The sequence below is a fragment of the Pseudopodoces humilis genome, chromosome 10, assembly GCF_049639895.1.
Source record: "Pseudopodoces humilis isolate 2021_Gansu_Grassland_sample_001 chromosome 10, ASM4963989v1, whole genome shotgun sequence".
In the NCBI taxonomy this organism is placed as follows: Eukaryota; Metazoa; Chordata; class Aves; order Passeriformes; family Paridae; genus Pseudopodoces; species Pseudopodoces humilis.
This window is the reverse complement of record NC_142209.1, coordinates 14,049,481-14,063,392: the sequence shown is the minus strand read 5'-3', so window position 1 is coordinate 14,063,392 and position 13,912 is coordinate 14,049,481. Positions and strand designations below refer to the sequence as shown.

The following is a 13,912-nucleotide window of genomic DNA, read 5'->3' as shown; positions in this document are numbered from 1 at the left end:
GGATAAACTGTTGGCTTGTATTAGAATACAGTGACTTTGTATTTCCTACAAATCTTGGGTGTCTGAGGAGAATAATCCCACAAAACGACAGGCAGCTTTCAGATGTCTGCACACTAAATTGTTGGTGGGTGATGGGATGAAAAATTACAGTTGTCTTGTACAGCTACCTTTAAAGTAAGGTAAAGGTAAACAGCCCAATTCCTGTGTGACTTCAACTTCTTTACACATGGACGTCTGTGAGTCTGGGCATTACAGGGAAGACCACGGTGCCAGTTTCATAATACAGTATGGATTAAAGAAAAGAGAGTTCTGATTCACTGCTAAAGCAGGAAGCTTCACTTTGCTCCTTCAGTTTGAGATCACCCTGGTAGAATCTCAGAATATCAGTGTAAAGTGGCTGTGTCTATTCTTGAATCAGTCTGGTGATGCTAGATAGAAAGGTTTTTTCATTAATTGGCACACACTAAAATGCATTCTCTTGCAGTTGATGCTTCTGTATGTTCAATGTGCATTGAGTTCCCTCAGAAGGCTCATTTCAGAGGTGTTGCTTTTTCTCTTTTTTCCTACCATACCATTAATTTTTTTGTGGGTTTTTTTTTTTTTTTCTCTTTTGCCTTAGAGTTGTGAAGGAGTTGATTCATGGCATCAGAGAGTTGCTGCACTTTCCAGTCAGTTGCCTGGTTCACTGTTCTACTGTGCCTGATTTTCTGTATTCATGGGGTCAGCAGTGTAATCACTGATATTAATAGCAGACTCTTTCCATTGTAATTTATTAGTAAGAGATTGGGATTCAGGATGCAATTTCATGTTACAATTAGGGTGCTGTGGTGACAGCTCTTGCCAGAATGGGTAGCTCTGTGCTTTCTTATCCTACATCTTTAGCACAAGAAGAAAAACCTCCAAATCCACATTTCTACTACACTCTTCTGTTGGAGTGCTCATTCACTTGCAGAATAACTTAATGCAGCATTAAAGTATTCTAACAAAATAGTTTTTCCTTGGAGGAAATTACTGATCAGTCATGTGATTGCACAGTTGTATACAAGTGCAGTGTTGAGTGGAGGAGTGTGGCAGCAGAAGAAAACCACTTCCACTGGCAGTTCTGTAAACAAAAGTGAAGGGGTGGTCATACTTTGGAGTAAGTCAGAAATGCAGTGTAGTGCATTCAGAGCCATTTTGGTCCCCCAGAACATTGGTCTCTCTTCCCTGTTTTTCTTACTTCCTTCTGGTTCTGAAAGAGGTCCCTCTTGTTTTCATTTTCTTGATGTCCTCTTTGATCCTGGATATTAATTAGTGCTTCATCAGTTTACTTAAACAAGAAACTACTATGGAAAGGAGTTGTGTGCATGAGGGTTTGGGTGTGGGCAGTGGACATTAAGACAGGACCAAGTCCTAAATGTTACCAAATGTTCCATATATATTTTTAGATAAAATTAAATTAAAATGCAAATTAAATGCAAGTTAATTTATCAAAAAGAGGTAAAGAAAAAATAATGAAATAAGAATTATAATTTTGAGGTTGCAGAAGATAAGTACAGAACCTTGTCTAAGCAGTACTTACATAGAAATCCTTCCTGAAAAATTCTGAAAATGGAAAAGTGTGTTTTGATCCCATTAGGTTTATGTATGGGATGGAAGTTTGATGTATTTAACAGAATTGTTGCTTTCCATTTTGTTTTTATTTCCACCCTCTTAAAGCTGATTAGGGTTTGGGTTTTACTCTTGGGAGTTTTTTTGTTGTGTGTGGGAGGATTTTTAGTGTGGGTGGGGGTTTTCTGCTTTTTTTTTTTTTGACATCCATAACCATAAATGACTGCTCAAGAAATTATTTCATTAGCAGCAGTAGTCAGAGTAGTGGTTTGACTCCTGTAGTATCAGATGCCTGTTATTAAAAGTTTCACATAAATTCTGTAAAATGTAAAGAAGGTTAGTGGAAAAATAATCCCAAGCAAACAAAAACATCCCAAAAACAATCTGCATCTGTAATTCAAGTCATTCTCTATAGCAGTCAGTGAAAAGGGGGCTAGTTTGTTTGGGTATTCTATTTTTTAAACATTTTCTTGGTATTGTATTCAAATTTCATTCTGCCTGCCTAGTTTAAGTAGCACAAAAACCGCCTGTAGAGTAGGATAAATCCACTGTTCAGCTTCTGAATATATCCTCCCATAGCTGTCTTGTTTACTGTGGCCCCAGGATTATTTTTTCCAGACTTGCACAGTTCAAAAGTTTTGATTGTAAACTCAGAAGTAGTTACATGTGAAATGGAAACCTGTGTGTTAATTTTTCTGTAACCATCTCCTGAAGCCAGATGAGGTCAAGTTTTCTTTCTGTCTGATGTCCTTCTTTTGCTGCAGTTCTGCTATTACTTTTTCTCTCCAGAAGAATTTAAAACTTTAGTGAATTAATTATTTTTATTATTATTTTTTTATTATTTTTCTATAGCCAGGATATAGTAGTGATGAGTCTATCCCAAATTTTCTAGGGCTTCAGGGAACCTGTGATCATTTATTGAGTCCCTTTAAATGACACATGTTGTAAATACCTGCCTATGTGGAACTAATACTTGTTCTTGCCCTTTCATTCTTAGAGTTGGGAAGTGTCACGATATTATGAGACTTGGCCATTGTTTTCTGGACAATATAGAAACCTATTCTGGTTTTGACTGTGATATTTCCAGTATCTGCTTCTGTGATATTTTTTTAAGTAGATAGCTAGGAGAACAGAAGAATGAGATGGTTTGTTGTAATCCTCTGAGCCTTTTATTGGTGAAAGTGTACACAGTCAAAAAAACATTTGTCAATAGCAGTGCCTTAGCAGGCTGAAACTTTGAACAAAATCTTCTCAATCACAGCCTTATTTCTTTCTCTCCTATTGAAATACTAACCTAAACCAAAATGTGTAAGTGGTCAAAAAAACTACCTTTTCTTGGAAGGGAGGGGTTTTGGTGGAACTAAGGGCTGTGTCATTATGGGTGAGACTGAAGATGATCTTTTAAAAATGAACATCCTACCTTTTTATCATGAAAACTGTTCCATTAGTGATTTTGTTTTTTTTGTATTCAGCTGCCATTCAGTGAGAATACTGTAGTACTTTAATGCTTTTATGAATACTCTTGCTCTAATCTTCTCTCCTAGTGAAATGCATGAAAGAGAAATGGTTTCTCTGCCCTATAGGGAGTCTTGCAGATGAATCCTTTCCTATTTTTTTATGAAAGAAACTTGTGAAGTTGGTGAACAAATGTTTGATTTGCATTCTTACTGATAATTTTAACCGCTAGTAATTCTCTAAAAGAGGCTACCATGTTGTTCATGGCTCAAAATACAAGGCCTGATCCTTGGATTGTTTTCTAAACAGTTTTGTCATCTGTATCAATCCTCCAGACTGTGTAGGTGATGGCATGTTACGTTAACAGTCACTACAGGTGTAGTACTTTCTGTGTCTTTTGTAAAAGGGCAGTCTTAACAGAAATCTAGACTTGGATTAAGATTTTTACCTCTTAATTCTGAACCATGTTTTGGAAAAAATTGATTACTGTCATTGTTGAGGAATTTCATTTCAATTAAGCATTTATATTTAAATATACAAGATTTACTTTTGTTCCTGAGCTAGATTGGACAGTATGGCAGAACATTATTCTATAAGCATTAAGGGAGGGATCCCATCCACTGGTTTAGAATTTGTAGCAAGGAAAAACAGCTTATAAAGTACATGATCAGCAAGTATCTAAGCTTTTTTAAGAAGTTTTTTTTTTTTATGTTACGTGTGTAAGTTTCTGATGTTTTTAACACCAGTTGACATGAATACATTGAAGTTGTGTTGTGAGGACCACAGGCCTTTTACTACTGCTTAAGCTACTGGTAGTTTTCCTTTAGCTTTTTTGAAAATATTGTCCAAGTCTATTCTTATTTTCTGCCATCATCTTTCTTGATGCCGATTTCTTTGGAGAGCATCTTCTCATAAAGGTCTGTGAGCTAATTTTTTTTTTGTGTTGGTGCACAATGACTAGAAAGGCTCTTCAGGTAGGCTGAAATATGAATATGATTTGGTAACAAGATTCTGAGAAACCAGAGCTCAAATCAGGATCTTTAAATAAATACTGCTGATTCTGACATTGCTAATGTTTTTGAAGACATTAGAAAGGCAGATTGCAAATGATGATACATAAATATTTTTTTTTACCTTTCATTGCTCTATGTTCAGTGAATACATAGCTGCAATTGTTTATTCTGCGGATTTTAAATGCAAGAAAAAACTCCCTTATCTTTAAAAACTGGTACAAGTATTTCCTCTGTAAAGGGGTTACTCTTACTCTGAAATTTGTGTGAGGCTTTTGCTGTTCAAGATGGAGGATTGCTTAATGGAAGTTATAGGATGAATTATCTGTATGGAGTTGCTCGTGCCATGAACTCCATTGCTGAAATCCACACACAAAAAAGTAAAATTTTTAAGGGATGTAGATAAAAAGTGAAAGATGTTGATGAAAGTTTTATGAAAATTGGCTTGTCAAAGACAAGAAGAATTGGAAGGTTTTCTTGTTACAACTGCTGTCAATTTCATTATTCACATTTGTATGTTTAAAGTAGATCGGTAGAAGCATTCCAAAATCATTTTGTAGCTGAGCTCACCAAACTCCTGGAGCTTTGAGTGATGCTGTTGATCTTGTTTTTACTTAATAAGCAGGGAATGTTAGGAGTGACTTTGGTAGGTAATTCATTGTATTAACAGAGTAATTAGCACTGGCATGCAAGCTAGTAATATTTCAAGTGCTGTATTTAACGTGGGCAATAAACATATATGTGCCATAGATGTGCCATTTTTGCTAGTGCATTAAGTAAAATTGGTTATTAGTTAAAATTAATGATGCCTAACCATAGGTAATTTACTTCTGAAGTTTGCAAATTGATTACAATTAATAATAATTGGGAAGATTTTTAACAAGTACGTTACATGTGATTGGAAAGTATAGTAATTTAATAATACTGTATACTTTACATACTTCTACAGATAGGCAGATTTAGAAACTTACAAAAATAAAAAAAATCTCGGGATGGGAGAAATATGTGGCTATTATTATATAGGTAAATTTTGTCTGCATTGCTATGCTGTGGTAACTCATTGTTCTGAAATCAGTTGGATTTCACTCTAGCCTGTGGTATTTTTACATATTTTTAAGGACTAAATTGAAGTACATTAGTTTTAGGATGCAACACTGAAGAGCCACTGTACCATACTGTAAATGTGTTATCAGAGTTGATTTAGAAAACTCAGTGCTCAGTGCATTTTTAAACAGGTGCAGCCTATGTGCAGATAAACCTGTTAAAAGCTGTAGTTAAGTTTTCTTTGCTTCACTATGTTTTACGTATTTAAGGTCAAATTCCTCTTACGCAATAGTCTTTGTATTGTATGATAGTTTTAATATCGGTTGGTCAAGATTTTCATGTGCACCTGGCCCATGTTTGGATAAACAGAAAAAAAACCTTATTAACAAAAATGTAATTAACACTGACCACGTAACCCAACCTTCAAGGTTAACAAATGTGGGCTTCAGACAACTTCATATTCTATGTATGTTTTTATTGTATTTTTGAGTGTAGTATCTCCTTTTCTTGTTCCTTCAAGCATTTTGAATTCCAGATTTTATCTTGAAGTTGAACTCTTGAAGCTTTACATACTAAAGCAAATGTCCTGTTCGTTTGCTTTTGGAAGCCTGGGAGAGGTCACTGGATCAGACAACATCTCTCTTCCTGCATTCCATCTTTTATCAGGGTAGGGTACATACAGGGAAACTTTCTCTAAGGTTAGAACTTTTCAGAAATGAAACCACAGTGGTGTCTGTTATACAATTTGTGATTGTCTGCAGTTTGTTGGTGGTTGGTTGAGGCAGCTGGTAGTGTTCAGTAGCCAGTGCAACATTTTAATATTTCTGTCTGGTCATAATCCACAACTGTAAACTAGGTATCTTCAGTTGCATTGCCTTTCCCTTAGTCACTAGTTTCCTGTCTGGATACATGTTCTACTAGCTGGTAGAACATTAAATTACATATGTTTAGCCAAGGTAAAATGGTGGACGTGCTTTCTGCATTGAACAGCGCTGAATACTACTTGTATTTGCTTCCTGTCTGCAGTATGCACAAACTGAAAGTTGCCTTTTTTTTTTTTTAAGTTGGTTGTTGGTATGTAGTGGCAGTTGTGAAACAGTGATTTCTGCAGAAAGGATGTTTATTTATATATTATTTCACTACTGCAGATATGCAGGGATATATAGCTAGTGTCTTGTCATTTTTACATTTTTTTTCCCCTCTTCTTTTTAGGAACTAATGGGTGAAAGCAGTTTTATATTGTATCCAAAATTTTTTGCCTGTACCCACATAGTTGCATTTCTGTATTAGGCGATTGTGTGCTTATGAAAAAAGTTTATTGTACAGAAAAATTATGCATCTGAAATAAAGGTCTCAGAACTTTTTGGTCATATTTACATATTTCTCAAAAAAAATGTGCAGAAAAAAATTCCTCTAGGTTGAAATTTTATTAAAATATGTTTTCAAAACCATTTTTTATCAGGAAGTAAGCTGTTCATTCTTTGCTAGGAATTATGCTGAACTTGAACGGTTTTTTTCTGCAAAAACTGCTTGGTTGCATTGAATATTCATAGCTTGAATGATTGAATGGCTTGGACTTATAATATACCTTGTGTAAACAGCAGTTAATTTTGTTGCTTTTTTTGGTATATTTTTTTCCTATTTCTTTGTTTAATAAAATAGGAGTTTCTAACAGAAAATGCCAGGACTTGAATTGTTCAGATTATGGCCATTTAAAGGCTTGGTCAACCTGTAAGCACTCAATTTCAACAAGTTGATTTATGCTGAATTGAAGGAACTCTGTGCAGCAGGGAAGTGGCTTATGTATCAATTATATTTAAATTGTAGTATCCTATTTGGATGTGAGAATAATGCTTTGAATAGCATTAATAAAGATGAGATCTCATTTAGAAATAGTTGCCTGATGTCACATGGAAACTGAATTTTTCATCTCTGTGGTGGAGAGATGCAGAGGACTTAGATCAGTGCTATGGGTTGCTATAGAACATGAGTCTTTATGGTAGTCTGAATTGAATATAACCATTCCTGTGTTCAGTGGAACTTGGCAGTGCAGGGTTAATGGTTGGACTCAGTCTTAAAGTTCTTCTCTAATTTAAATGTTTCTATGATTCAGGGCTAGGTTTCTAATTTTTGGGGGTTTATATATTTTTTTAAACTACATATTTGCAGCTATAACTTGATTTGCAAATGAACTAACACTGTGTTTTAGTCATTCTCCCAGTGATTTTTAAAACTTTTTCCCCCAAAGTAAATATTGTAGCCTGCTGTTTTCAGTGCATATTTCCATTTGTTAAAGCATTAGCAGCAAAATGTTTGAATTGCATCAGGATTTTCAAATCCAGTGAAGGTCAGCTCCCTCGTGAAATAGTTACTTGCCAGTAAGTCTCAAGTTTAACAGGAGTTTCAGCAGTAGTTAATAGTCAGCTTGTGATATCTCCTCCATCATCCGTTGGCCTCCCCGCCCCCCCAGTTTTCTGGAAAAAAAAAAAAACCTCAAAAATTTTAAGTGCTGTATAGGGAAGGATCTTTCAGGTTGTTGCTGCTTAGGCATAGACTCTATTTCTACCAAAAGACCTTGTTACTCCTCTAGTACTTTGCTTCCCTTGACTTAGCTTTTAACCTTTATGGATACTGATTCTGCTAATAAAATTTGTTAGAGAATGAGATTGTTTTAACAGTAGTTAAATTCGCCTTTCAATGGCTCTGGACAAGTTGTGTTCTTATGTTGTAAATTCTATTGTGTTCTTATGTTGTTGGTTTTCTATTCCCAAATGCAATTTAATGATACATCTTCAGCTGAGAAGTACCATATATAATGACAAATAAGAGACTGCAGTTAGAGAGGTTTCGTTCAGTGCTGGAATCTCTCAATAACTCTCCTAAAAGCTAAATTTAATTTGTTCCACAAATGTCTCAAAGTTCACTTGTGTATGTGCATGCATATTTGGTGTATGATGCACTTGAACAGGAAATTACTGTTAGGCGATGCTGAATGGATAACCAAAAGTAGAAAAAGTACAAACTCTTTGCATTCAGCAGCTAATGTGTTCATTTCTTCTGTCTTCCAAAACCCATTTTTAAATCTTTTGGCAGAAATTTTACTTTAAGAAGGTGAGCTTCATTTTTTTTAATGAATGGTACCAGTTCAGCTTTCCTTGTACAAGAGATGCTTTTGCCAATAACTGATAAACAGCTTTTGTTGTGGTTACTTGCCCTACTGCTAAAAAATTCTTTTAGAAAATTCCAGAGCATTGAGAATGCTTGTTGCCAGTCCCCCCATCCTTTCCCTCCCATCTCCTCTTTTCTGATTCCCAAATGTTCTTTCGTGCCTAATTCTTTATTTTTTGTATATATTACTGTAATATATTTATGTGATTTTTTACATAAATATTTTTACACAGGCACTTGTCTATGTAGATTTTTTTACAGAAAGTAAAGTTGAAAGTATAGTGTAGTTGAGGTTTAAGACAGTGTAAAAAACAAAACTGTGTGTATATGTGAATTAAGTTAAAGCTCTTAATTGCTGTATAGGAAAAGGTACATGTATTTAGTACAGCAAAATACTTTTTTAAAGCTTGTTCTTTAAACTTACTGGAACAGAAGTTGAAAAACTGTAAAATGCCAGTATTAGGTAGCAGTGCTAATATATTCAAAATCAACTGGGTTATACAGTAATTACTAAATTATTGTGTTAAGTAATTATTAAAGGAAGATTTAAAATATATATATGTATACACAAACACACACACACACACACATATACTGACCAGTGATACTTTTACTAGAAATGCTGGGATTACCTAAAGACTATTTTAAATAAGAGCTTTAGTGTAACAAAAAGTAAATTCTTGGACATTATGCTGTGGAAAGGTTAATATGTCAAAATTGTCTATTGAAAACCACACAAAATACAGAACAGCTCTGTCAGTACTGATCTGAGCAGTCATGTTGAATATTTTTCTGGTGATGTAAAATAACAAGAAGTTTCTTAATTTCAGAAAAACATTTAGTTTGAAAACTTTTTCACATTCTCATTTTTGATTGGTAATGTTTCATTTTTTTTAAACTTGTAATGAATTGAAATTATTCAATTCATTGAATAATTGAAAAGTCAAAGTATGAAGGACAGTACAAAGAATTGAAAGTTGAAGTATTGGACATGTAGTTTCAGTATCACTGTAATTCTTCTGTCCTTTGCAAGTTTGTTTATGGCTTTTTGTTTGTAATGCATTGTCCAGCCTGTCACACTACATCTTGTTTCTTCTGGTTTTGGTTTATTTTTTTTTTTTATTACTTTTGTAGAGATATAAATTGAGAACTAGGGAAGACTATTGTGCGATGAGCTTCAGGGGAAAAGTAAAAGTACTTTTTCACAAGCTTTTAGATAGTGTTATAATGTATAATTTTGAACAGGTGAAATCTGGTTACCTGGAAGCTCAGTCTCACCATGTTTTCTGAAATGGTACAGGTTAGAGTCTTGTGTAGACTTGAGATGCTAGTTCAGTGTGTATTTTTCAAATTTTACTCTTCTGTGTTCCACCAAAATTTGTCTTTCTCTGCAGCAGACCAAAATGAAATACCTACTGTTGCATGGATTCTAGCATTGTCAGTTGGAGACAGTGCTAGCTGAATTTTGACCAGTCTTGAATGTTGTTAGTTTTTTTGTTGTTTTGTTTGCTGTAGTAAGGTGGAAAACACTTAGTGCAAGAACTTTTTAAAAACTTAGTTGTGGAAATTTTTTTTGGAGGAGGGTTGATAGTGGTGGTACAGGGTGTGGGTATAGAGTTACTGCATGACGTGCCTCTAAGTCATCCTGATTTTAATTATTAGGAGATTTCAAATTTTATATTTAGATAAATCTATATATCTTTCTTATTTGGTAGAAGAAAGGAAAGTCTTATCACCTATTTCACTAATATCTAAATGCATGCTGATTTCCAGCACTGATTAATTCATTAATATCATATCTTATCACAGTGTTGTTCTTTAGCTCTTGACCCTGATGTTTACTCTACTGAAATATTTTTAACCAAAGTAAATAATTTTTTTCTGGCCTTCTTTCAAAAGCAAGATTTCTTCCATCTGACTGGCTAGCTGCATATCAAGTAAAAGGAACTCAAGCTGGAATTTTGCTGTAATTCTTTACAGGAATTCTGGAGAATATTCTAAATAGTCTTTCTGGTGTTTTGTACAGTGATGCTAATGCTTCCCCAGTTCTATTAGGGAAGTTTATCTGGATCTTCCCCCAGCCCCGTCTGTGTTGGCTACATTGTGTTTATTAGTTGTTTTTTCCTTTTCTGTGAGTGAGCTCATCATTCATACTGGACATTTTCCTACTTTCCTTTGTTGGTTTCATCAGCTTTTTGTGATGTCAGTCCCCTCGGTCATCCCCTTTCTCTGCTCTGATCTTCCCCAATGTTAATGATGCTTCCTGTCTTGCTTTGTTACTTCTATATTTTTTGTGTTCAGTTCCTTGGTGCAAGCAGTTCTTAAAAAAAATTCAGGATCTATTAATGGTTCACCACCATTTTATTTCTTTAAAAAAAATTCTTGGTAGCCACTAACTGTTTTTACTTTAATGTATGTTGGAGTTCTTATGTGAGCCCTTGCTAGACATAATTAATATGTTATTCCATGTTTTTATATGAGATGCTTCATTGAAAGTGAGGTGTAAAGAATTTTCTGTGGTCTTTGTCAGAGGACTAAGTCTTGAACACTGCTTTTCATAAAACTAGCATTTGTCTCTGGAGAATTTGTTCTGAACCCTTGATTTTCACGTAAACCAAATGAGGAGATGGATCACTTAAAATTAATTTCATGTTTATAATTAAAAGCATTTTTTAATAAAGCATTAATAATATCAGTAAACTTTTCAAATAGAGTCTGAATATGTCTTTCAGCCAATGGTAATGACAACAAGAAATTCAAAGGTGATGATAAAATGGATGGGGCTCCTTCTCGTGTTCTTCATATCAGGAAATTGCCTGGGGAAGTGACAGAAACAGAAGTTATTGCTTTAGGTTTACCTTTTGGTAAAGTAACCAACATCCTGATGCTGAAAGGGAAAAACCAGGTAATTAGTTGCTTTCCATTTTTTAATATACTTTGTCTGGTTTCAAAATATATTGTTAAAATGCTATTGATGTAAGTCATAAAACAGTAAGTATTAAAGAAAAAAAGAGCTTATGTTCCTTTATTTTTTTAATTAATTTAGGCAATCTTTTAGTAAATTTCTGGGGGAAATGGGAGAGGGTTGGCAGCTACGTAAAGCAAAAAGTTAGCTGGAAGTTTTATATATTCCTGCATCTTCACAGATGAATTTTTGCAGTAGCTTAGCAAATAAGGTTGTGTAAAATGAAATTTTCTGAAGACTGGTATTTGTTAAAATGTGTTCTCAAATCCTTGGGTTTTTTTATGTTCGGCTAATACGAAGTTTATCTGCTTTGTAAATACTGAAAATGACCTCTTATAATTACAGGCATTTTTGGAACTTGCCACAGAAGAAGCAGCTATCACTATGGTTAATTACTACTCTGCTGTGACACCTCATCTTCGTAACCAACCCATTTATATCCAGTATTCCAATCATAAAGAGCTAAAGACTGATAACACACTTAACCAGGTATATTTACTTTCAGTGGTATTACAAATGCAGGTAGTAGAAGAGGCATGGCATGTGTTCTTTGCTCATTTGCCATATGTTTGAATCATTTGGTTTTGTCCGCATTCTAATACTCCTGTAGTCTTACCTGTGATTGTTCCATTTTGTGACACTGAAAGGGATTTGCTTTCTGTGTCATCTTTCCTTTATGATAAATTTTCTTAATGTTTTCTTAATGTCAAAAGGCAAAGGTTCTGAAGTGTGTTTTTAATAGTTATTTAAAAGTTCTAAATAACTTTAAGGTTTTTGTCTTAGTTTACAGACTGTAGGAGGGTAGAATTAACTTTCTTGTTCTGACACTGGAGATTCCAATGGCAGTTTGAATTCCCCTAGAGGTAATGGCTGATGCCAGTGCCTAAGTGTCAGCGCTTTGGATGATCACTCTAGTAGCACTGGTAGCCTCAGCTTGTGATCTGCTTTTTCTGGAGAATAATACCATAATGATCACTCTAGAGACAAATGTATTTAATAACAAAACATCATTTTACTCTCTATTTTGCTCTTGCCTCTCCAAGCAAGATTTATTTCACAATAAATACAGAACCATGTGTCTATTTTTAGTAGAATAGGAGAATTAGCAAAAGTAACGTGGTGATCAATTCATAAAACTATAGAGATAAGAGACTCAAACCTACCAGAAGTCTGATGGTTATTTTAAGATTAATTTCTTAAGTTGCATTTTTGATGATACAAAAACAGCATCAGTGCCAAATTAGTTACTATTAATTGTGTCCTCTATTAGGACATGTAAATAATGAAGTTATAGCTGTTGCCTTTGAAAGCAATTTCAGTGCAATCTATTGAAACACATTTTGGTTTAGATCAAGTATAGTGTTAAATTTCCTGTTGGTCTTTCTAAATGGTCTTGTTCCTTAGAATATTTATTTTTTTTTTTAATAGAGATTCCCCACCCCTCCAAATACCAGTTACAAAGAAAAATAAACTCCTTAATTTACCTTTGATAGAGTAGGGGATGAATTCTGTCTTCACTTACAGTGGATGGACATACTTCCTTAAGAAATGTTGTCTTATGTTGTCCTCTGGTTTCTCTGCTGATATTCATCTGGCGCTTCATATGTCCACCTTTTAAACCTATAGATGTGCTGACTTTTCAGCAGCTTTTATGCTACTGTGCATATTACTACCCCACCTTAGCCTATATTCCAAGTCTTCCAGAACTTAATTTAAGCTTTAATTAGAACTAAATAATAGAAATAATTATTTGGTAGTAAGCATTCTGGAACTACTATTTCATGAAGCATTCTAGAAAATAAAGATGGCTGGACATTATTTTTTCTGTAAGAAAAAATAAAGATAGTGCAAGGTATTGCTTGTAGTGTAGCATTTTTTTGGATACTCAATACTTAGCGTTCAAATCAGATTAAAATATTTTCTCATTGACCCAAATTCATTTGAAATTGTCTTCTTCTGGGTATTCAGGCAGGAAGATGTGAAGATGTTGGAATGTTAGTATGTATAACTGGAAAGATAGAATAAAAAATAAGATAAATGTGCAATTATCTTAGTTAAAAAGAACACAGGAAAAATGTTACTTAACAAAGGGCTACTTTAAGCACCCAGGCCTTGGCTGGAAAGGTTCCATTAACCTGTGTCATTGTGAACTGCTCAGTGATAGTAGCTTCAGAGATTATTTTTGCTTATATGCTCAGAATAAGCTGGTTCTGAATAAACAGTTTGGAAAGGGACTATTTTTAATTTTCATTTCAGTTTGATAATTCTGTGAAAATTCTTTTCCTTTGAGACATCAGAACATGGAGATCAGCATTTAAACTCTGATAGACAACAAGTATCTCTTACAACTACATTATCAAGACACAGGAGAATTGAGACTAGAGTGACTTCTAACTGTGCTTCTTTTTAATCATTAGCCTGTCATAAATGCATGGGTTTAGTCTTTCTGCACAGATATTGCAACATTTAGAAATAAGTGTACTTTGGGTGGTGTATCTGATCTTTTGAAGTTAGTTTCAGTTTTTCAAAAATAAGAAAAAAGTGTTACAAACTACTTAAATATCTTCAAATTGGCTACTTACATATGATGCTAGATGTTATTTTGAACTTGTTTGACAAATTACTCTTGAGAATTTTAATATTTACCTTTGTTTAATCCTGTATTCCTTCATGTATTCAC

At 34.1% G+C, this 13,912-nt stretch overlaps 1 protein-coding gene across 5 annotated transcripts in view; it reads left to right on the top strand.

Moving 5' to 3' along the window:
- The window catches only part of PTBP2 (polypyrimidine tract binding protein 2), a 48,333-nt gene that overhangs the window by 13,970 nt on the left and 20,451 nt on the right, over positions 1-13,912 (top strand). For all 5 annotated transcript variants that reach the window (XM_005520959.3, XM_005520958.3, XM_014250838.2 and 2 more), the window contains 2 exons: positions 11,000-11,172; positions 11,578-11,721. In XM_005520959.3, coding sequence (XP_005521016.2) covers positions 11,000-11,172; positions 11,578-11,721 — 317 coding nt within the window. The remainder of the gene's footprint in view (positions 1-10,999; positions 11,173-11,577; positions 11,722-13,912) is intronic.